Source organism: Neodiprion virginianus, chromosome 3 (assembly GCF_021901495.1).
Source record: "Neodiprion virginianus isolate iyNeoVirg1 chromosome 3, iyNeoVirg1.1, whole genome shotgun sequence".
NCBI lineage: Eukaryota > Metazoa > Arthropoda > Insecta > Hymenoptera > Diprionidae > Neodiprion > Neodiprion virginianus.
Genome location: NC_060879.1, coordinates 34636750 through 34662579, shown reverse-complemented (window position 1 = coordinate 34662579; position 25830 = coordinate 34636750). Strand labels below are relative to the sequence as shown.

General features: G+C 34.3%; 3 protein-coding genes across 15 annotated transcripts; 1 reads left to right on the top strand and 2 right to left on the bottom strand.

Moving 5' to 3' along the window:
- Positions 1-373: 373 nt before the first annotated feature.
- Positions 374-12812, bottom strand: LOC124300581 (oxysterol-binding protein 1). Of its 6 annotated transcripts, none has more exons than XM_046754819.1 (11): positions 10643-10926; positions 9739-9804; positions 7369-7574; positions 6833-7083; positions 6562-6754; positions 4629-4930; positions 4275-4516; positions 3864-4140; positions 2936-3315; positions 2351-2571; positions 374-2218 (listed from the first exon to the last, which is right to left on the bottom strand). In XM_046754819.1, exons 1-11 carry the CDS (start codon positions 10768-10770, stop codon positions 2076-2078), a joined length of 2409 nt encoding a protein of 802 aa, XP_046610775.1. In that variant the 5' UTR covers positions 10771-10926; the 3' UTR covers positions 374-2075. The 6 variants fall into 6 exon arrangements, with proteins under 6 accessions (XP_046610775.1, XP_046610777.1, XP_046610773.1 ...); XM_046754821.1 differs by having other exon boundaries at positions 10837-10877; XM_046754817.1 differs by lacking the exons at positions 9739-9804; positions 10643-10926 and adding an exon at positions 12607-12812.
- LOC124300587 (calcium release-activated calcium channel protein 1) lies at positions 12283-24412 on the top strand. 8 transcript variants are annotated; one of them, XM_046754848.1, is made up of 3 exons: positions 12283-12535; positions 13508-14057; positions 15818-21034. In XM_046754848.1, the coding sequence occupies exons 2-3, from the start codon at positions 13653-13655 to the stop codon at positions 16307-16309; spliced, it is 897 nt and encodes a 298-aa protein (XP_046610804.1). In that variant the 5' UTR covers positions 12283-12535; positions 13508-13652; the 3' UTR covers positions 16310-21034. The 8 variants fall into 8 exon arrangements, with proteins under 8 accessions (XP_046610804.1, XP_046610803.1, XP_046610807.1 ...); XM_046754847.1 differs by lacking the exon at positions 12283-12535 and adding an exon at positions 12801-12868 and having other exon boundaries at positions 13514-14057; XM_046754851.1 differs by lacking the exon at positions 12283-12535 and adding an exon at positions 12814-12863.
- LOC124300586 (signal peptide peptidase-like 3) lies at positions 18128-25279 on the bottom strand. Its single transcript, XM_046754842.1, has 7 exons — positions 25156-25279; positions 24506-24648; positions 23558-23698; positions 23106-23413; positions 22503-22846; positions 21941-22366; positions 18128-21774 (listed from the first exon to the last, which is right to left on the bottom strand). Exons 3-7 carry the CDS (start codon positions 23584-23586, stop codon positions 21706-21708), a joined length of 1176 nt encoding a protein of 391 aa, XP_046610798.1. The 5' UTR covers positions 23587-23698; positions 24506-24648; positions 25156-25279; the 3' UTR covers positions 18128-21705.
- Positions 25280-25830: the final 551 nt, after the last annotated feature.

The following is a 25830-nucleotide window of genomic DNA, read 5'->3' as shown; positions in this document are numbered from 1 at the left end:
ATTTTTCTGCAATGATACGCACCGGTTTAATACGAATGCGAATTTGTAACACTTGTAATTAGTAATCTTATTACGAACTGTCCGTCAGAAAGCGAATGTTGATTTTCACAAATAGCCACCAGAGTGATTTGAAATGTTAAAGCCCGGCGGGCTGTAAGGAAGTTTAAAAATACACATGAAAAAATACGCGTGTATTTTTACGTATGTATAAATGTACACCTGTATACTAATTTATACATCGCGCACGATGCGCATGTAATAAAATTAGTTTTTATTGACGATAGGAAAACATTATTTATAAAAAAATGTCAAGAGACTAAAGTGGGGAATGCGGGTGTTGGTATGAACCTGTGATCAAGGATATTCAATAATCTTGTCATGGAATAAAAACTTCATATAGCGAAGCAGTTGTATTTTTTCTTCTTCAACGAATGCCTACTATACAAGCTCTAATATCCAAATATTTTCGCTATCCAGATTATCGTTATATTTTTTTATTTATTTATGTTTTTAATATTATTTATTTAATAATTATTTTGTATTTATATGTATACAGATAATGTATCATCTTTTCAATAATTATCAACAGTTAAAATTAGATTACAGCCTGGGAATAATCGTACGGATTTAACATAACAGTACAACATACTGCAAGTAGAAATCTGTAGTTGTGAAAATTTCAAGATGAATCACCCATTGATCTATCAAGGTGTCAGCTAGTGATCGACAAATGGCAATCTCATCGAGCTTCAATTTCCTCAAACCCTCACGATATGAATCATTCAAATGTTCATTTTTGGACATTCATTGGAGAGGAATTTGTAGTTAAAAGCTGGTGGGCAATGTCATCCGACTTTGAAGTACAGTCGTTGGTGCTTAATTCTTTGATTGATATACATAGATGTAAGAGATGTTGAAATTTTCGTTTCTGAGCCTAGATAATCTCGAGGATAATCTGCGATTTGAAAATTTATCATGTCTAATTGTAAGTGTGATGACACTATTGAAATAACAGTGGATCGTAAACAAGTTGAAAGCGGACAAATGAATTCCGTACAGTCTGTTACTTTCAATTCATCCGATACTGATACAAATCAAGTTCAAATTATGTAGTCTTAATGAAAACAGTCCAACACTATTATGTAATTCCAGCAGGGAATCCCTATACACAATAAGTTCGTTTCAATAATAATAATAATGGTGATAATAAAGTAATAATATTAAATAACAAATGTAAATCTGGGACAGGAAAAATTCGTAATAATATTGTATACAAAGCCTAGTTGCTTCCCTAATTAAATATTTTGGAAGCTCACACGCCACCTTTATTTTTATTTCAATTTATTAAATTATATCATATTTGTTTCTGTACTATGTATTAGTTGTGCAGCATGGGAATTTTAAGCATCCTCTTTTCTTTAAAATTTCAGCCTGCAAGACGTTGCCAAGTAAAGAGTATCGCAAAAAAAAAATACTATATGCAAATTTAATAAGGGTAAAATTCATTCAAAATAAATAGTAATAACTTTCAAGTCGAAAACTACTTTTCAAACAGTGAAACTTTTTATAAATCCTATGAAATAATTTTAGTTCATTTCTTGATGCAAAGGAAATTCGTCAAACAAACAAACTCCAACGAATTTGACTGGCATCGATTTTCATGTTTTTAGTACACTGTAATTTTAAATTGTTTTTAAATTCTCCGAGGATGCCCAATTTTAGATGAAACTGCGTTTATAATTGATTAAATAATAAAGTAAAGGCTCCGACGGGACTGTCAGATTTCCAGTTCATATTTCTATTTCACTTCACAAGAATGAGACTTTTAACAGTAACTGTCAGGTAGCAAACAATTTGGTACATACTTACTGATTTATGGTAAATGTATTATAAGTCCGAATAAATCGTACAATAAGCGAAAGACAAGTGGCTTTACACGACCAGCACAATTAACACTATTTTCTCGTCCATCGCTCATTAGCTCTCAATATGATTGCCTCCCAACAATTTCCAGCTCTCAATACAAATGAAACGTCAAATAATGAATTATTGGATTTATTAGTTTAAATGATAAACTAAAATATGTTGGGGCACCGTGTCCAGTCGCCCTTGTTTTTACATTCCCAGTATTCCCCGGTATAAATGTGACATAAGCTGTCTGTAAATTGATCTCTCTGCTTCTTAAACCAAATGGGCTCGTACCCCTCATATGGTAGACCTGCAATTCAAGAACAATGTACATACTAAGATAGCAATAAAATTCATAGAATTTAAAGCATTCAAAAAAGAAAGTTTTATACTTTGAACAACTTGATCATCAACTTTGCGTTGATAACTGAAATGATTTTACCTTCTGCCGCGGCTTTTTCGGCATCTGCCTCACGGCTTCGTCGAACTGCTCGTTGTTTATCCTCTAGCCGTAACTTATGAGCGTTCGCCTCATCCCAGAGTCCATTCTCCATTAATCGTTGATCGGGACGTAGCCGTGAATCAGTGGGTGCAACACCATCTTCTGGTTCGTTCAGCTGACAAGCCAGTTCCGTAAATGAGTAGTATTTCTCACAGTCCTCACTATTAATGCAAAAATATATTCTTACAGATAAAGAATGAATACAAAGTAGAATTTCATGATTCTACGTCAAAAATATTTCCCTTTATGTTAATTAGAATAAGGCTGCTTTCAACCATGTGACTTTTTTTTTATTTTGAGGTGAGGACGTACATTTTCCAATACAAAGTCATTTATTGAATACTGACCACGATTGCGACTGACTACTGATTTTACTTGAAGCTCGCGTAAGCGGCCCTCTCTCCCTCAAGGGTTAGGTGTTCAGTGTTCGATAAATTGTAGATCTCAAAGTATTGCCTTTTCAATATGCAAGCATATATCGATGGCAACAACGCATATAATTTTCAAACAATTCGTACTACTTACGGCGGCATACGTCGTTTCCAAGCAAGACTGTAAGGACCAGTTTTATAAACAGGATTATCAGGGGTGCCGGAAGAACTTATAACGGGAGCAACTTCTATTTTAGTATCCCAAGTTCCTTGCACAACCCATCTAACAACGTTGTTCGCATCCATTACAACCCCTTTTACTTTGCGTTGGCTATCACGCGAAAAGTACGAATATGGTATGTACTTCAGATGGCATTTCGTACCGTCATGATGGTTAACAATATCCATGTCACCACTTTGGTCAACCCACAATTTTCCAACTATAATATTATGCACAGTGGTCGTTACTTTCCTCCATGTGTAGTGCTGTGAGGTTCCAATGAACTCCAAATGAGCCGTACCCAAGGGAATAACCTACATTTTATAATTATAATGTTATTATAATAAACTTCATAGAGAATTATATGAAATTAGATATAAACCATACTAATTTGTAATAATTAACATATAAATAGTTTTGTATGCCAAAACCATTGATTCACTGTAGTTTCCACAATATTTTTCCGTGATTTTAGTAGTTATTTCACATGTTCTTCAAGAAGGACGTTCATAAGTTCGTTTCAGTGATTTTTATTGAATCTAAAATTAAAATTATTGTATTCTCAAATAGAGAAAAACAACGGACGATTACGTAAAAATTTTATTGCCTAGGATTTTCTCAGTTAATAATATACCACTTTTTAAGAAGTCCATTTTGAATTCTTTATCACGACCACTAGCACAGACCCCAGTAAGTTTAGTTTCCAAACGACATAATACATACAGTTATACAACAGTACTACGATCCAGTCAAATAGTCAAGGTTAAATCAATGCAGCAATTTGGTCAAATTAAGCTAGATGAAAGCAGATGTTTTACAGACAATCGTCTGAATTAAATTTTCACCACAGTGTAAAAATTACCTGTAGATATTTTCCACGAAATTTCGAAGCCATTGTGAACTCCTGCCAACAACGCCACTTTCGCCCTTCACAGTACTGTGCAACCATTGGTGGATGATGGGATACCTGCTCGGAAATAGCTCGCCATCCAAGATCATCAGTACGATCGCATTCATATGTCTCACCTAGCAAAGGGTTAAACGGTTTCCCCGTTCGAGAAGCTGTTGTTGAGTAACTCGAAACCGTAAATGCTGCGACATATGCCATTTGTTCGCAACTATCTTCACATTCTGCAGCTCTTGAAGGACACACACACGAAGAATATAAATAAAATAAAGAATAAATGCACTGCCAAAATTATATAACAAAAGATGAATAGAAAAAGAGCCTTGTCTTTTTTACTTATGTAGATAAACCAATGGTTTGTAATACCTATCGAGTATTTCTGCATATTCATAATCCTCTGTAAGGCGTTGTAACATACTGAGTGGTTCGGAAAAATTTACAGGCATTGGGATCTTTGAAAGTTCTTTTCCGATGCAATTCTTCATTATGCTCCAGAGATTTAGTGGATAGTTAGGTTTAACAGGTACCCTAGTTCGACGTTGTCTTTTTGAGACTGTCATCCCGGTGCTAGCTGCTGCTTCGGTGCCATTGTTAGAATTCCAAGCCGTCTGTAAACAATGATACATATTTAACTCAACATTAGTCATTGTTATTAAAACAAAAATGTGTGTATCACAGATATCAGACGTATATGTCTAACAGAGAATCAATATTACTCACAGTAGCCAGTTCGCTTGTGGAGTTTGTATCACTCGATTTAGATGCCGAAACAGATGGATCAGTCAGAATATGGAACGAGTTATTAGCAGCTGAGTCAGGACCGGGAGATGGATTAGCTGGATCACCCTCAGAGCTTGAACCATCATCACTACCTTGGGAATCCGTACGATCGCGATCCCTCGATGTGGAGTGTCCACTTGCTACTCCAGGAATGTTTAAGGTAAATGTGTCTGATTCCTGGGCATCGTAGAACTCAGCGTTATCTTCTTCGTCCTCCGACGGAGAGGCATGCACTGGGGCGTCTGTTTAAATGGACATAAGATGAATATCGAAATTCACCAAAAATAGATACATACATTGAGTAAAGAAATTTTGCCTAAGCTCTAGCGTTAACAAGTTTATACACCATGCTAGTATACAATAATAACTCTAAACAATTTTTTTTGTGGTAAGTTAAAACACTAAAATGAAAGAAAAAACATTTACAAAACTTTTTCACACATATTTTCTGTGACATATCAACCTTAGTTTAGTCCGGGCATATGCAAACGAGATAACCGCGAAATATAAGATCTCAGTAAAATTACAAAGTAAAGATTGGTGAGAAGATTCTTCATTTAGGTATGATAAGCAGAGTTTGTAAAATATACTGGCCTGATTAAAAACTACGTCAAACTAATCTAGTCAAGTAGGAAGTAATGAAAGAAAAATATGCGTATATACATAGGTATATTTTTTCCAACTACGACATAGTGACGTGTCATTAGATCGAAAGTATAACATTAGAATTATCTCAAGTGTGACAAATTTTTTAAAGGTCTTGACTGTTATCTCAGGTGGTCTTAGGTTTACCTATTTTGTCTCAATAACACTTCTTCAAAAATTCCAGCAATACCTCTACAAAACTATTCACATGAAATTTGACTTACATATTACTAAATACCAAAATACAAGTTACGAATGCACGAAAATCGTGACCCGCAAGGCCAACTCTATCTCAATGACACCCTCCAAGCCTGAGACAAAAAACACTCGCGTGTACAAATGTGAAACCATTCATTCCGCCACCCACATTTCCGCTACTGTGTGCTGTCACTATGCAAAGATGGCTAGAACTCGGAAACTCTCTTCATTCGCCATCTGGCGAATGTCACGAGAACTTACCGACCCCGCCGTTTTTTCAATCGGTATACTGCTTAGGTCGTGTTTGTACTAGTGATACTACGAAAGGGAAAGAAAAAAAAACGACTATCGAAGGCATGATTGTCAATGAGAAAGTGTGGAGAGCAACGACCTGTTGATTGAATAACTTTAACCGTAGAGTTATTAATTACTAGTAGAACTACGTCTAGAGGCATTGCTTCAGATAATTCCAGATCTATTCAACAAGTTGCCAACACACCACCCAATCAATTGTTCATTTTTTTTCACTTAAGAACTGATAAAGGAATAATTGTGAATCACTTTCACCACAAAAGTACAAATAACACACTTGTATAAGGCATAAAAATTATTTGCTGATGTTAATTATTAGGAAATGTGAAACGAGCTGATCTTCAAAAGAATGGTGTTAAAATATTAAAAATTTCGAAACTGTCAATTTATCTCCTTTTATGTAATTTTTGTTCGTACTTAAGTTTGTATAAGTCTTGCGATAATAGAATTAAGAAATTAGAGGTTCTGATAGACATCTATTTCCAAATTGACCTTTTAATTATTTGATGAAAATACCCTTTGCTTCCATAGTAACCTTTTACAATAAAGTTCAAACAATATCGTACTGAAGTATCCGATCCATGTGTATATGAAAAAGCATACTGTTATAAACTTGCCTGATTCAATATTTATATGAAACCATAGTTATATTACTATTATTTGAAGATATTAAAGTAAAAATATTCAAGCTGTTAATACCAATTAAATAAATACTCACGAGAAGATCTATGTCCACTAGGTCCTGAAGCTGGAGGTAAAGCATGCTGAGCCGCTTGTTCCAAATGAGAATGTTGCCTTGCAAGCTGCTCTACCATTTCTTCTAACCGTAATTTTTGTTCGCGTTCATGTTGCAACAACTTTTGCCACTTGTGTCCTTGTTGTTGGGCAAGATTGAGATAGTCGGAACATTTCTGCAATAGAATGAAATGATTAAAATGGTAAAATTGGTCAGACAGTTTTGAATTGATCTAACAGCTCATAGTTCATACATTAATCATCGTGCTTGAAGCAAATCGGAAAAGAGCTGCACGCTCATTAACTGTTTTTATCTTGGGAGAAACATTAGACGAAACATCCAGAGTTTCAAGCTCATTCAAAGCCCGCTGCAAGGCAGTACCCCGTTTAGTTATTAGATCATTACAAGTCTGTAAGTCTTCCAAGCGGTCAGTTAGATCTTTAACGATGGAGGCATGCTCAGCTTTTTGATTGTCATTGTCTTGATAATCTTCCTCATCTTCTTCTGAAACAAAGATACTTGCATAACGTGTACTATAGTATTATATAATTAGAACATGTTTCTCAAAGTAGTTTCTGCTTTATCGCATTGTCAGGTTCTATAGACAGCCCTTACTTTTTGTAAATTTCGACTTTACACTTCAATGTGCAAACTATGGCGATATTTTCAGCAACAAATTATTGTTACTTTCTTGCTTGAGCTGTTTCATTATAAAATGAAACTAGAGAATCTTCAAATTAACAGACTGAAACATGCAGATCATGTTTTTTGTTGAAATTCAACACGTACCTGACTCCATTGCTTGAATAGCTTTGGCTTTTGCTAATTCCAACGCAGTGACCCATTGCTGGCGTTCAATCTCTGTAGCTGCTTTTATATGAAATGTCTGTGTCCCTCCATTGCTCACAACAAAGGTGCACGGATCGACAGTATGGATTAAGGCCCCGTGCAATGATATGGTACCCCGACACGTATGCGCCATTTCTGCCTGGTTCCTAAGCGAAAGATGAAAGCATACGAGTCCTTCTACAATGTATCTCAATTCCTAAGTCAGAAAGTACAGCTTCTAGCAAATGATGCACGTTTGTGTAGAATGTTCGATGATCAAAAAAGCACATGATGAAACATGAGTGAAAATCTCATTTTTAGGTATCGAAATAAGTTTCTCTCAAGAACACTTACAAGTGTATTTCCACTCCTTGAAAATACATTTATGATTAACAACATAAAAATAACATAACACTATAGCTGTTTGGGGCTAAAAGAAAATGATTATTTATGGACCAGTCGAATAACACATAAAGTTACGTGTTCTGTATATTTCCTTACGTACAGTGTGTGAGATTTTCACAGACTTTCTTAATAACATCATGCCCCCCACACTCCTCTTTACGATTATGATTTCTAACTAGTGTTTCTTTTAAGATGTCAAAAAACAGTGATGATGAAAAAAAAAAAATGGTTTATAATCCTAAAGATCACGTATTATTTGAACGGTCCATAAATTTAGGAGTTCAGCTCAGTTTCATAACACTGAATAATTCTGGGAAATATTTTACATTACAATGATCATCAACAGTAACTATTAATCACCACTTGTAGGCACGGACGATAATTCAAACCCATCATTGAAATACAAGCATCAAAATAAATGCATGTATACATCACAATTAGAAAAAGAAAAGAAAAAAAAAATTGTTAACATGTAGAAAAGAGATGCAAATAAATATATACTTGTAATATTTAACTCTCTCTTTGAATCCTGTTTACGCTGCTGGAACTCTTAACAGGTAGATGAATTTCTAAGGCACCAGTTACTGTTTTGCAAAATAAAATGGTATAAGAAGTCCTGATATAATGAGATAAATGTAAAATAAATATACAATCATGTAGTAGATATTATATACATTGTTAAAATTGTAAGACAACTATGTCCCTTAACAGCTTTGCCCACAATATGTTAAAACTTGCATGATTGTGAACCACCACAGACCCACAATGCAGAGGACTTACGTCCAACTTTGATTCCATATCTAGTGAAGAAATGGTTAAAAATACATAATATCGGGGAGAATTTGCAGTCATATCGATAGGTGTTCAAGACATCCTTCACCAGTTAATTAGCAAAAATAAATGTCGAAGAACACTTATATAATTAGGGAATTAAACAATAAAGTCGTAGTTTGTACACGCTTATCAAAGAAATTATGAATACCATTTTATACATATGCCCGATATCAAATTTCACGTTCTTCATAAAAGAATAGCAATTTTAGTATAACTCTTGTCTTCGATAGTTGCAGTTAAAATGAATTACGATACAAAGTGTAAATATGCTGTGGTACTTGGTGTATACAGTAATCTAAGTATGCAAACTATGGATTATTTTTGATCTTGTTCATACATCACGTATTCAATAGCAGATATTGTTTGCAATATTGTTACGGTAGTATATAGATTCATTAATGTACAGCCACGTTTCTCTGATCTGCTGCTGAATAGTAATGTTGAAAATAAGTGTTTTCAGTCACATTTTACCAGGCTAATATTGTGACAAGCAGAATGTATCACAATTACAGCACAAATAAGGGTATCAAATTTAATTATTTCAATATTCATTAGAAAGGCAGGTATCATTGGACAGTTTTGTCATAAAATTATATATTTCAATAATAGCAATAACAGCAACAATGATGATAATAATAGATAGGGCTTGTTCGAAGATACATTTGCGAGCAAAATCCGTCGTTGAGAAACATCAGTAAATATTAAACCCTGAGATTATGTCTACTGACATTAATGATTAGTCACTGTCTTCGTATGAATTATATTACTCATAGAAGAACAGAAAAAGCTCTTTTCATGATAAATTCACCACTTGAAAATAGCATGTACAATCTACAGACACAGGACACAGAGGCGGTCAGAGCTTCAATGAAATGTTTCAAACTGTTCGAAAAATTGCATGTACACCAACGGAAACAGGAATACAGGATAGGAACAAGGTATATAATAAATACATGGAAATTTAATGGGAGATCTAATGATGTGTCTGGAAAGCTGGACTGAAATGATATCTAGGAATTTGTTTAAGTACGTTCGGGTTTTTCTAAGTTTTTTCTTTGCTCTGTCTTTTTTTTTTTTTATTGTTTTACTTACTCGGAGGCTCTGCCACCTCTCCGCCTGCGTCGCATCGATATCTTTGGCCCCCCCGTTGGTTCAGCCCTAAACAGTCCACAAAACAAACACGCCCCATTCACTTTGTGTACATTGGTTTTTGAAAAATCTTTTCATTCTCTTAGCGACTTTTCATTTTTCTATCTGGACCATAGAAGTACAGCAATAAAAATAGGAAGAGATTATTGTGTGTATTAAAAGTAGAGCACGGTGAACGAGGACTTGAAAAACATACATGCCGGGCTTGCAAAAATTTTTCTGTAAAATTAAGTAATATACCTTAGCTTAACTTAACAATGCTGCATCTAGTAGCGGTGATATAATATGCTACCTATAGTATCGCAACACGATGCCTCAAAATCATCACATATATTGGATAACAGAAGAAATAATTTTATGGAAAATAGTAAATGAAATAACATTCAAGTAATATTAAAGTATAGCTGCAGGTGCAACGTGCGCATATTTCGACAATAATATAGTTGCATTATGGAATAATAACAAGCAAATAAAAATAGTAGAAATTAAGAGAAAGCTAACGTGCATTCAAACATCAGCTGGACATTTATTGTATATTGATTATTGAATCGAGACAATTAATAGCGGTGACACGTGAAATGTGCGTAATTGCGGATTGTACAATACATATGTACGTGTATAGATATGTATGGCACAATACGAACACGCGACGTGTATGCATAAGGTTTTATACTACACGTAATCAATTGTAAGACGGCGAATTGAAATTGTAATACTGTCGTTGAAAATCGCACAGTTTTAGCGACTCAGAATCGATGGACCTGAGGTCATGTTGCGTAATAAACATTTGAAAATAGAAATTACAAGGGATAGGTACTGTCAAAAATATATATATATGTATATATACCTGTAGTATGACAGAAGGCCATTTGACAGTACGAACCATCTTCTTTGGTAACCTTTCAGGTAATTAGTCCACTTAAACAGCCAGCCCTTCATATCTTGCGCACCATGCTGCGCTTTTATGTCACCCATTTTTAACACTCCTGATCAATTATATACTCTTTCTAGTAATTGTTATAAGCTTGAAATTCCACGTACACATCACCCTGATGACCAGCGACCATTTTATTTTTTCAGGCGCAGTCACGAGCGCAGCAGCGCGCTTCGTGGATTGGTACGCACATATGAATTACGAACTCCGGGGAGCGGAGTGACGGGAGGCGATGATGATGAGCTGGCGCCATCTAGTGCTCGAATCGCCAACTCGACGTTGAATCCACTATGATTCCACTCAGCTGGTGGTTCTACGCAACTGCGCAATTGCGTATGAAATTGCGTGCAGACTGCAGAGATTGCAGGAGGCTAAATTGGGCTAGGTTTTAACGATGATAAATAAAGTTGCATGTCTCGTCTTACCTTTTGCGTATCATTGATTTATAAATCTCGTATGATTATTACTACTTCTTCTCATTATACGTAATACATGTATTGAACATTGAGCTCTATTGCTCTTTCGATTTCGCGATCGTTCGTAATCATTGACAAAATTTAATTATAATTTGTATTTCCTGTTCTTTTTAATGACATGTTTTAAAAATAAATGACATGCAACGCGGAAACTGTTCACGTAAGTCGTAAGAACATCTACCTTTGGTTGGTCTTAAAAAGCATCACGTAAATAATTAATTTGGATTCGATAGCCGAAAATTATTTGAATTTTATAGAAGAAATACTACGACTTTCTCAAACCGTTGACATTGATCACGTCGTTATGTTTACTGTGCATTGAACAATTTAAATGAAATGTCTAAACAAAAGAAACTCGGTTGGGGATATGTATATTCTTTCTTTTATATTTTAATTTATGCTAACCTGATGACTTGTTTGGAATTCGTTCGAGAATTCTAAAAAGTTCTGCTAATTACGACTCCTTGGTATTATTAAGGACAACTAAAAAAGACCGTAAAATACTAAAAAAAATTTTTTTTTTAGCTGATCTACAATAACACAATAAGTAGAGAAAGCGTATGGGATCAGTTCCAGAGGAAATTCATTTTTATTAAATATCTTTGAAAGTGAATTTGCCCTGGATTTTTCACTAAATCTCGTGTCTTGAAGAATTTTTCTCTCAGTCTAAGCGTGGGGATTTTTTAAAATTATTCAACGTTCTAGAAAAACCTAACACCACTCATAATATTAACACATACACTTCTCTTACCAGTTATCATGTACTCAAAAAAACGCTAAACGCCAAGTTAACGGTAATAAATAAAAAATCGTTTTTTAATTGTTGCATTTAGAACCAAATTGTAAATTAAATGTTGCACACAAAGTGCAAATTATAGATACACATAATATCCAATTCTATGTTTCACTATATACTAAATTCTAGTTTCGATTTAACGATGTTATGAAAAAGTTCTTGTATAATTCCTACCGACACTTTGTTCGGAAATTGACTGAAAGTACTGTCAGTACTGAAAATCTACAGTATACGTCACTTGGACTATACTACTTTCAGTACTGACAGTACTTTCAGTCAATTTCCGAACACGACCTATGCAGCACTTACGAACTTATCGTGTGCGATCATAATATAAAAATGCTTCGTGTATTGAATGAAATTGAAAAAGTTACGCAAATTTCGCCTCTGGTGATACAATTTACTAGGATGAGAAATAATAGTTAAAAGGTTAGATATAAATAGTTGTATTGTTTTTCAAATCGAATAACAGAATATTAGAACATCCTGTTGAGCTGACCAGTGATGTAATTGGGAAGCCCTATCCACGCCAAGGTGATATTAAACCACACGATGTACTTATTTTGCAAGTCACTTGGACAATGAGTTAGAGTTGAACAATTCACCTGTTGTATGAATCTCCTGATTGACGACTAGCCTTTACATTGACGGTGGGGCGGAATTCTTCACACTCCATCTCACTCCGATTTTTTCCCCGTCTTTTTCTGTCACTGACTCTCTCTGTCCCTCCCGCGCTAGCTCGGTCTCTCTGTCTCTCTCCCTCACTTTGTCTCCCTCTCTCTCCAGAGGGCCGTGCTTCATAAAATTCCATTCAATGCTTCAGAAGGAGAGAAAATAAGCAGCACAGTTATGTACTTGGATGGTAATGTTAGTATATTCATTAGTTTAACTCACACTGATAAAGCACACAGGTAGTTACGTGGGCGATATGGTTCGGGGGCAATTATTAGCATTGTTATGATTTAGCATTCGTTGAGTATGTACCTAGAAACTGTTATGCCAGGCCAGTACACGTTTCTCCTTTGAAGCTATACGACATCTGCTAGTCAGCCCAGCTGACAGTTGTGCTCTGTTTTGATTCGTGGCCAGACTCTTGGTATTGCACATAAACTGCACGAGAATTTTTTATAACCAGTGTTTATCAACATTTGTAACTCACTTCTGTGCAACCTGTTCACGTACACAACCAATGTCACTCTTCAATTGGTGGTACGGGTTTTAACCAGATCAGATCTGATGATTTTTTCTAAGAACTAAAACTCACGTGTCTCTTCAAAATAATTGTTACAATGAACAGAGTGAATATATATACGTATATATGCACATGCGTTATATCAACTTATATTATACGTGCAGCATAACTTTCTGTATAATTTATTACAAAGTGTGCGAATAACTGAAAATTGTGAAAACTAATTTAATTTTTCAACATAACATAAAAATGGATAAAAACAGATTCCAAATCATACAAAATGATGCTTTGGAGAAACATATTGACAATAAAAGTTTCAGAGAACCAAGCGGATCCAGTTATCAGCATTCAGAAATAAGCAGATCAATTTCAGAAGACGAGCTTTACAAAAAGTGTACAAAAGGAACCCAAATAGATCTACCATTGCCCTCGTGGAAGTATTTGAACAACGCACAAAAAATGAGACCTACAACATCGGGATATTTTCAGAAACTGAACAGAGTTAATGATATGTACCCGAGCTATGGATCTAAACAACCGCTTCACTTGATGCAAAGTGAAATCACACTAAATTCTCTGCAACACAGGCAAAACAACAAATATGTTGCTTTGGACATGATTACACCTCCACATATTGCACGTAACAATTCATATAACGATAGTAATTACTTGGATCCAGGGAGCAGTTCGTGCAACACCTGTTGTTGCATGTGTATGAGCAACAGAGGTATGCAATCGCGTAGAACTTTAAACCTTGAGGATGAGGATAGCCCTCAGGGACTATCGTGGAGGCGATTACACATGAGTAGAGCTAAGCTGAAAGCTACTGCAACTACTTCTGAACTGCTAAGTGGATTTGCCATGGTCAGATGATAGTTATTAGTTTGCCATTTGATTTAATAATAGAGCAGGAAAGGATTTATATCATCTATCGTGTACACCGTGCTACTCCCTAATTTGCATTGAGATGAAAACAAATTGTAACGAGGCTGAAGCTAGCAGCCAGAGGTAGCAGCGAAATGTTCTAATGTTCATTCGAATAAGGTACAGAAAAAAATTTCGTGAATTAAAATTTCGTAAAATAGTTTCAACCCCCTAATACTTTTATAGAATCATAAGGATAAAATTAAACTGCATTTTTCTATTTCCAACAAGTTTAACACGTTTGGATGCTAACTCTAGCAGCTAGCTTCAGCTTCATCAAATTTCAAAAGAAGCATTAAAATCATGTAAAAAAATCAATGCGGTTCAATTCTACAAAAATCACTTCTACAAAGTAAATGCTAAACAATATTTTCCTACAGATTGTGTTTGGCACAACCCACAACATTCAGAGCAATCATCAAATCTTCAAAATCATACATTGAATCGTCAATTTCGTACATCTTAATTTAATTTAATTTAGTCTAATTCAATTTAAATTATTTGTGTTGAATTTATGTGTGTTTTGTGTCAAACAAGTATTATGGTAGCTGTGTTAAACTAGAAAACTACTCCATAGAAAACTTTCTGTAGAAAAATGTTTTGTAGAACAATATTCTGTAGAAAAATTCTCCTGTAGAACAATTTATGCAGGATTATTTATAATAACAATCTCAAATTCCTTTCTGCCGAACATATTCTGTAGAACATTTGCCCTGTGTAACTGATTTTTGTATAATCAATCCTCGTCTTCAAAAACGCTGATTACATTTTGACATGTTACTGACAAACTTCGTAAACGAAAAACAAATAAATTTATAATATTTCGGTATAGCTACATAGATTCCAAAAAACTGGAAAGTGTCGACTCGAATATTGGCAAAAAAGTATTATGGTTGTTTAACTCTGGGGTTGATATTTGGAGTATCAACCAAATTGACAGTATTGCTCCTGGAACAATTTAGAATATTCGGTTTACAGTCTCGGTATATATCGTAAGTCTGATGTAGGTGCTTTAGGTCATAAATTATCGTTATCAGTTCAAAGTTATCATAAACACAGCAAGAACAAAATTACAGGTACGAGAACGTTGATGCAAGTACGTGCTAACGAATAATTATTTCCAAACAATTTTCTGTTACTTCCAGTAAGTTTCTGATATTTCCTGTTACTAATTCCAACGTGCTTGTGAATATTATACTTCACCATTATGAATTTAATGGCACACATACTGTCTCAGTCTGTGGAAGGACACAAAAATTATGGACACCACAAATTCTAATGTGCGCTAGCTTAAATGGTTCCACACAATTTCTTGTCAGCCATAATATTATACACATTTGATATATACCTACTCTGGGATGGTAAACGCTGAAACTATATGAAATGAAATAACGAGTAGCTAACTTGTAGAAATTTACAATTATTTGTGATGCTTAATCTTACAACACCACATAAAATAATATTACGTGAGCTATTAACGTGTGATGTACTGCTGCTAGGATAAAAATTTTAAATATGTATTGCAAAATATCTTGTGCGAAGGAATTGCAAACTTGTTTTTTTTTTCACATTGAATCAGCTGACTTCAGTATTTGAACAGGGGTGAACAAATTATACATGAAAAATATACAATTTGCTATGTGTCGCAAACGATGTTGAAAATAAGTTTAAATTTTAATCTAAGTCATTCTTTGTTTCAGGTAGCTATGGTGGAGTTGCAAATAAATGAACCGACAGCAGTACCGGAATGGCTATTTGTAATGTTTGCTGTTTGTACAACTGTCCTGGTATCAGTTCATATCTTTGCGCTTATGATTAGTACGTATCTCCTGCCTAATGTCGAAGCTATAAGTAAACTTCAAATTGCTCGGTTAGTAACTGAATCCCCTCATGAGCGAATGCGCGGTTTTATAGAACTTGCTTGGGCATTTTCAACTGTATTAGGGCTATTTCTCTTTTTGGTAGAAGTAGCTATTTTATGCTGGGTTAAATTTTGGGACTATTCATTCACAGCTGCAACAGCTAGCACAATTATTGTAATTCCAGTACTTATTGTTTTCATAGCATTCGCTGTACATTTCTATCATTCTTTGGTTGTCTATAAATGTGAAGCCTCCGTTTCAGATATGAAAGAGTTAGAAAGTATCAGAAAGAATTTGGATAAAGTGACAATTAGTCAAAGTACCGTGTGATTTATGATGTCAAGTTCTGCTGCTTCAGGGAAGCTGGTTTCTCCAATAGTTTGAGAAAATGTGAATGGTATCTTGTTAATATATACATGCATATTTGTCGACTACATGACCACAGCTATGCATAATTATTTTAAGTGAGTTTATCCGGCTAAAATAAAGAAATAGTAAATTCTGATGGTACGAATTTATTCAAAGAAAGCATCTATCGAAATAAAAATAAATTGAGTTATTACGAATTATTTAAAATTGGTTCACTTCCAATCAACCTATGAAAACATAACTTTCTATCGGCTGCGGAAGTCGCCGATACAGAACATGGCAAGTCGATGTACAATTTGAATCAAGCATACTTTTTACTCACATGCAATAAGCAAGTACAAAATAAGTATTTCTTATGACAAGACCTGTAGGTCAACTTCAACTTGGTAATTTCTGTAACGATTGCAAAAACCTTGGTATCACAAATGAACAAAAGTTGGACGTTTGTTATGCGTTTGTGTCATGCTATGCAAAAGCAGCAGCATAACAAGATGGCAATAAATAACAGGCTCAAATACATCTAACTAGGTAAAACATTCAACGATGGAATGACGTGCAATAAATAGATGACCAATACAGTCTGTGATATTTATGTAAAGATAATTTTCCTCCATTAATGGCAAACTGTTTATTGTGAAATTAATAGGACGTTCAAATTTTACCAATTGTGATCAGCCCATTGTCAATAAAAAAAGGAAAATAATTAACTGAATGGGTTGGATGGAAATAAGTGGTGACTTATTATTTATAAACTATACAAAATTCTTCTAATACCCAGATAAAATTGGCAAGAATGACAAGATATCAAGTTCACTGTTGTAATCGATGGCCATATATAATGTATAAGTATTGAAATAGTGTCCAATAAATCAGAATATCAGGTTTTTATAATACAAACTATATTATGTGAATGTAAAAAATTAAAATTCTCGTTCGCATATTCACAAAAACACTACAATAGCAATGGGAAAATAGTTTAAGCATATAAGCGAAAGCAAAATAAAGCTTATACCTGTGATCAATATGAAAAAAAAAAAGAAACAAATTCCTATCTTTCATGTTACTAAGAATTACAATGAAATTCGTAAATTTTAGTTAGATAGAACGAAACAAAATGTTTCCTTCAGTGACAGTTTTGTAAGGTGTGGTGAGTTACAATAATTTTGCAAACACGGTAAGAGTGCTCAATAAATTCGCGCTAACATTTCACAATCTAAATCATAAGATCTTCACAATTAGACTTCTCTGAATTTTTGATTGACAAAGTAATATAGAAAATAAACCTTAACATATACGGTGACAGGCGTTCAAAATTTGCAAATAGAAAAGTTTAAAACTTATCGAGTTTCGAAAATATTTGACATCCACTTAATCTTTAGCGAAAATTGCAACTATAGAAGGGTGTATATAATACACAAGCACACAGGTGCCCATGCGCCCACACATGCGATAGTACAAGCGAGAGCTCTTATCGTTAGAACATCTCATACATCGTAACAATAATAATAAAAATAATTAAAATTACTGTTTCAAGTTTCAATTTGCGATTTTTATTTCAATTCGTTTTTTTGTTCTTCTTTTTTATACTAGCGTAAATTGTATTTCTAATGTATTTAGACTCTTTAATTTAAACGTTATACTTAGTTTATCAATACATTAGAAATTATACAAATAAATATCTTTTATACCGAATTCTCATTGGATTTGTTTCATAATAATTTTCGTAAAATCTGATATCCTCAGAGACGTTAGGTATGTAACATTTTTTTCAATACTTGAGTACATACGAATTTGTTTCGATCTACCGTGAAAATGTATTATTAGTATGTATCTGGGTTATTTGAACATGTATTATTTCTCACGTATTTTATAAACTAAGGTTTAGTCTTATGGTCATGAATAATCTCTATGGTAGTTTTGTCGCCCCCTGCAAGAAAATTGCTCAAAATTAACCCAGGAACGTTACACTTGGTGTGGCATACCCAGCTCTTTTTTCCATTGTGTAATGCTTTCAGTCACCAGACTTCAATGACTCATATGTATTTATAACCAATTGTTGCGATATTCGACTTTATCCTACTCCCTTGCATTTTTAATCGTTTAACAGACAATTATGCATTGGATTCATGAAGAAATCTTGATTGCAGCTGAAATCATCGTATCTTGAAGTCGGTCGGGTGGCAAACACTCAAGGGTACGGTTAGTGATCGGCTGTGAAAGTGTACCGTTCGAGGGTTAAAGATCTGAGATTTCTGTCATACAATTGGAAGCAATTATAATTTAGTGAGGTCCAAAATAAATTTATAAAACTATTGGAACACAAAGTTTAATTTATGGAACATTATGTTTGGCATTTAGAGTCAACCATTCTGGTCAACTTTCAATTTTATATTGAAATTACATAATATCAAGTAACTGCTGACAGTAAGGGTGAAGTCCATGCAATGAACGATATGCTATCTTTTAAAACTTTGAAATCTCAATAAATTAATCAAGCATTGCATTTGTATGATAATTTAGAATCTTGAGATTCTAATTCTAAACCACATTTTTGATGCATTTGGTTATAGATTATAGATCAACAACAGTGTTTAATTTTTTTAAAGACATACGAGTCGTCTTTGAGTTGTAATAGACTTAAGAAAATTTGATTGTACATATTATATATTATGTATACTTAAACTCTATTTTTTCAATATCAACACGTAATTTGATGTCAAAATACTATTTTTCTGATGATCAATGAACCGTCATTTGCTTGGCTTGGTCGGCACACAGGAGCTTAAAGTTTTTTATCAATGTTTCTCATGTAATAACGAACCTATTGATTTAGGTATTATTGACAAAGATGCAATTCTTCATATACAAGTGTTATTTTAATGTTTGACCTTAATTCATTATTTTCCACATATTCCTCATTTTAAAATTAAGTCAATAAGTGAAACGTAGCAGTCTCTTGCAAGGGTACGATGTTTGTTCGAAATATCTGGCAAGGAGAAAGTTGAATATTTTCAATACATGTATGAATTCATGTATATGTATATATATTTATTTTATTCCAAAAGTAATTTGAATATCATTGTGTGTGATCATTCATTTTACTTTTAAATAAATTCAAATCGATTTCTTCTCAAAACATTAATATCAACACATCATTTTACTTTATATAGCATCTATTTTTCTGTGCTAATATTAAGTTAGCAAATAAATAAAGTTGCAGATGTAAGTTACAGAATAATTGATTGTTATTCTAGGTTTGCACGCTGTAATTTCTGATAATTAACGTATGAATTGGGGTAAGACTAGTATGTGCATAACTGCTGAAATGCATTCAGGGGATTCATAGATAGAAAGAACCATAGATTACCCATTGATAACACGTTATAATAAATTTTCTAACTTGACTGAATAACTCGACGAGCTATAAGGAGTGTGCCTCAATTTTCTTCAATATCAAGAAACAATATTATATTCACCAAAATCGCGTACTACCGTTGTCACACAAGCAATTATGTTTCGTTACCTACTTTTATTGCTCCTGAAAATGATGAAATTCAATATTTTTTTTGTAGACTTTTATGTAGGGAAATATTTAATATTTCCAATGCAAGAGATTTCTTTCCTTGTCCGTAACTTTGTGCAACAATTTTACTTAAATAACTTCAACTTTTTGCGATGTCGGATAATTCTAGATAATCTTAAAACATTAAAAATTATCATATATGTGTGTGTGCGTGTATTTACCTATGTATGTACTTATGTACGTACGTACGTATGTATGTATGCATGTATATATGTATGTATGTACAGAAAAGTTGTTTTGTATGAAACTAAAGCGGTTTTAAAATAAAGTCACAACCTGCACACTTCTTCACTGGATGCACTTGCGAAATCGTCAAATGATCACTTATAGTCATAACTCTAATAATATGTTACGTACACTTTCAAATTATAATCGTTCCATAATAAATTAAAACATATTTTTTCTGTATGAATTATGTACCTTTAGTGTTTACATTCAAATAATAGTATGATAGACCAAAAGGTACTGGATGACAGGGAGTAATTAATAGTATAAAAATAAAAAAATTAATCTGTTCGCTGACTCAGCTTCTCGATAAATACCTAATTTGACTAAATCTGCACCGGCAGTCTTAGAAATTCTGGGATGCCACCAACAGTAACAAATTTACCAAATGATCTATCCGATATAATCTCTAAATTGCTGGAGAGTGCAATAATCTAACGTAAATATTCAACAATATAACAAATGAAATGCGCTTAATGAATGATAATACTTATCATAAATCACGCATAACTTTAGATTACAACTCAGAAAATGATTTTCACAAAAATGAATGTGAATTAAAATTCTTCACATTAGCAAATTTTTGTTTTGCCCTATTACGTTAATGAGTTTTAGCTACAGCATGCTATACAAGCCTACCATCACATTATATTTCAGAATCGATCATACAAATTCATTGAATGTTTTAAATGCTCGTGACATTATTGCGTTAAATGACAGAAATGACTTTTGAAAATATTTTGTAGGATTTAAGAAATACTATATTAACAAAGCAAACAGTAGAATGACCAAAATCTATTCTAATATAAACTTTGCACAGTTGTTATTCTATTAAACCGTATAATTATACCTTATGCCACAAACCATATTTTTTTAGATTTACTTTTGAAAAAGGGACTTGAAGTAATATACGTATAATTTTGATACATGCAGCTGTGTCGTACAGTGCACCAACGTGTATATTCTTTGGGTTTTTGAGGAATTGAAGGAAACATTTTCTATTGTTATTAAATTTAGAATAGGTATTCTCGGAAATAATTACCTCTACATGTCATATAACTCTTAATCTCTTCAAAGCCAAATTAAGTAATTGAGATACATAATAATAAATTACCTATATCACGTATAAAATGCGAAAACTAGAAATTGCAATAAACTGCTAATTATTAGTTCTCCTGTAATCCAGTACCATTTTCCCCAGCTAGTAATGTCAAAAAAAATTAAATTGAACTATACAATCTACCCATAATACAACGATTGATTATTAACAAGCAGTCCATTTGCATAGATTCTCTGACGTCAATTATTGTTTCATTATTTTTTTTGGGTCAAAAGTAATAACACAAACAATTCTTTCTTCTTTTTCAATTTCAACACTGCACTTATGCGCTACTCCACTGCGCATGAAAAAAATAGTAAATGGGGAAAAAAATTACTTACACAAAATGATGTTGATGAAAAAAAGATAATGATCTTGAATGACAGCGAAATTCTCACGATACATGTTTATGTGGTGGAAATTGTGATTTGGCATGGATCGTGACAGCTGTCAAACTTCCATATGTTTCGAAGGTGGATGAGTTATAAACGGTTCACTCCACATGCGACGTAAATCCCCCTGTAATGTATAAAATTAGTAGCCTTCAATAAAAATATCAAACAGTTAATTGTAGTGAAATGAAATCAACATTCTTCATTGAGTAAAGATTTGGTTACTACTTCCCATTTCTCATTGAGAGGGAAAGAAGAATACGTTCAAGCGTAACAAACATTAAAATTATTACCTTCAGATAAGCCATGGTAAGTAGTGGCAGTAGTGTGAAAGGTACGAGGTAGAGGAGTGCTGGTTGGGCTGCTTTGAAGACTTCGGAACTGACGGTTGCAGTGAGTAGTCCAAGAAAGTAGCCAATCAACGAACAATGGAAGTAACTAATGCGACTTAAATGGCGTGGCGGAGGAACACCTGTTTCACAACCACCCGGCAATAACTGGCTTTTTTTATATGCATCATAACGTAGGACGAAACAGAGCAGTAAACCTGGCATAACCACGTCTCCAAGACCCAGCATTGAAAAATGCCCTGCTTGATGCATAGATGGGAATACTAGCTTGCCAGGTAGAGAGAGTTTAGGAGCTTCTCTGGCTACACCTCCTAAATGCAATCTACGTGCCACCAAACCGACTGGATTATCTGCAGGGCGTGTTGCGACCTGTGGAGGATAAATGTTTATGTAATGAATATTTGGATACGATAATAAATAAAATATAATCATCTTTCGTAGAAATCTAAACATTATCTGCATGAAAGTTCTTGTGGTTTTGATCACCTGTAAGCCAAGTACCAACCTTAACCATGACGTTTGTGCTGAATATATAGGACGAGAAGAAGACCCAAAAAACATCATATATGAGGAGTCCCGTTAAAAGTAAAGTGGAAACTTTGAGACTTGGCAATCGGACAAATGCTATGAATGCAACGCACAGACCCATTCCCATGGCATCCATCAACAACCAATGACCAGTGAGTACCCAGATGCACACGATGCTCACGCTCAGGGAAAATGACAGTAGCTCCGCACCTGTGAATCTCCCACACATACCAAACGATATTTTGTTCCCATCAGAACAAGGTCGGATGATATATTGACACATTGGTAACAGCAAGAAAGCCAGCGCTACCGTAGCTATAACTGGAACAAAAACATGAAAATGTTTTCAATGCTTTGACAGTGAAATTTCCAATTTTCGATTATACTGAGGTGACAACATTCTTATCTGAGAAAAATTTAAGTGAGCTAATCAACGATTAATTTACTTCTAGTACACAAACAGCACAGTTTGATTATTATGTATAAACCATACGTATTGTATGTATGAGGGATTGGGAGGAAAAATGAAAATTTATCTTTTCTTTTCGAATAAACTATTGCATATTAAAGTAATACTCACTTGCAGTGCATATTGCAAAGAGCATTTGCATGCTGTCGAAGAAAAAGAACATGATCAGAAGGGAGACTGAAGCTCCGAGAGGCAAACATAGAGCGTGCATAGTTTCTAGAGTTTGAACGCCTCCGCCATTAGCACAATCGGAAGGTCCCGTGCTAACTATTCCTGACAGCAAATTAGTTCGTTCTTTCTCTTTCTCTCTTTCTCTGGCTTCTTGTTCCATGTTTAGTGATCGAAAACTGCCGTACACAATCAACAAAATTGATATCAAAAATGTTGAAACTCTGGAAGAATCCATGATGGAATAAGCCCTGTAAAAATGTGAAAAAGCTATTTGTATATCTGATGGCGTCTTATAACCATATTTTCTATTATGCATATCTATGTATTTATATCGTGCATTTAAATAAATATTTCACATCTGACTCATGACTGACAAAACTTTTTGTACTCACCACTGATAATCCACTTGATTTGTGGCCATCTTTGACGAGCCTATGGCCGTAGCTCTAAATGCTATACTGAAACACTGCGTGTCATTTAGATTTCCTTTTCCATCCGAGCTGAGTGGTTCCTTAGATCATCTACAGCCACAGCTGAAAACAAAGTTCAATAGGAATCAGCGGAAGATGAATGAAAACTGTATTTCATAAATATAAAATATAGTTAACAAAGAAAGTTTTTAATTCTACAGTTTGTTCAGTCATCGCCAATTTTACTCCAGCTAATTCAAAACGGACATAACAAAATATGCAATATAATTATTCAAGAATGTATCAAACTGAATTGAACACTAGATCTGTATATGAGGCCAAATCGATTTAAAAGTTGATATTGGGATTTATATTTTTAAAGTTTTCTGGCAATAAAACTAACTTTGTACTCGTGTAATGACCAAGGGGTAAAATAATGAACAATAATCATACTATTCATCTGTATTGAACTGCTGTATTTATGAGTAAGGACGATACTGAACTGAAACCCAATAGATTGTTCTTAATTATAATAACATTGAATTTACTTAATTTATTATGTAAATTGAACTCGCTATTGTTTTACCAATTGAAATTTTTTCAGGTGAAATGTTATTGTTAGATCTGTGTGCACAATTGGTGCAGTCATATAGCTATGTACACATTGAAAAGTTTATCAGCCGCAAACTTAAAAAGACGTGCCGTCCTGAAGTGTAAATAACAGGGTCGACTTGTCCTTTTGAACTTCATTGACACGAATTCATTCGAGAGAATCACAACAAAAGCAGGTGAGCTTGAACTAATATTGTAGATATGTACAACAGTCACAACATGTGAAACAATGTTGGTAAGCAGCATCAGTGGTGAGCGTAAAGAGAATAAAGATGGAGAAAAAAAAAATTACATTGACAGTAAACTATGGCACATTACCTAGAATTAAAGAATCTCAGCATAACAGCAGGTGCAGTACCGTGTAGCTCTTTAAAGCCATTCAAGACCTTCGTCTAACACCTGCCACACAAATACACACCGTAAAGTTGCACCCAAAATGGAGTTCATTGTCCGTGATAATTCTACAATGAGATGACAAAAAAATCACAGCTGTAAGATAAATACTCGATAATAACGTGAACGGTGGATAATGAGCGAAAGGTGGCGAAAATGGAAGAATCTAGTCAGTTTATCTAGTCTATTTCTGCTCAGCAGTTCCGTGTTGATTGAGAGAATGCTCGGTAGTTCAACGATGCTAGTTCGTCTTGAAAACATTCGCATCGTAACTGATGCGAGAAAGGGCATCCGTTGGGTATCAGTAATGAGACATTAACACTCGGAAACAATAGGCGGGACCTTATTTAATCATTTTTAGAACTTAAAAATTCTTGCAAAACAGTAAGAACACCATTTTGGTAAACATAAGGGTCACGTGACCCTTTGGCACCATGGAGTAAGGAACGAGGCTCTTGCTGATACCCTAGATCGGATTTCTCTTGTCGAAATTTTTCATCGAGCCAACTTCCCCTACCCTACGTCATACCGAGATTGGGTCTTTGAATAGAGATAAATAATTACACGCCAATCACCTCATCGATACTTATGAAAATATTTTCCGTCCACCATGCACCGAGAATAAAAACTTCCGAGGAATTGACACAACAATCTAACCCACCAAGCGTGAAATCGGGAATACGGGACCTCAGCAGTGAAGCTACCTACCGCTGACAGGCGCAGCTCGACTGTGCGATGCGTTTACGCGGTGTGCCTCGGCATGACATGCCTGTACACATGCAACCTTTGCACATGTTGCGTTTAGACATCGTATTCACGTTATTTTAATACGATATGATGGATTTTCACGCGTAGCCCGCTGATTATGCTGTGATAGTACTATTATGTGTAGTAATTAGTATGATATCAGTTGATATTATAGAAACAAGCTGTCTGTGCAAAGATTGTGCGGTCTCAACTATATACAGCTAATTAGGAAATAGAAAGCCGCACAATTGTGTGCGAATTATGTTATATAAATATGTACGGCACTGGCAAAACAACGTTATAATTACGAGCCGACTGTTGTCTCAGATGAACGCAAAATTTGGGCATTATTTTATCCTTGGCCCATCACTTAATGCACAGTGAATTATTTTTTCATGCTACTCGAACGTTAACTGCGTAGCACATTACCCAAAACCGACCGTGGTTTCGTGATAACTGATAACTTATTATCCCTCAAATAGAATCATAAAATTGAACTTTCC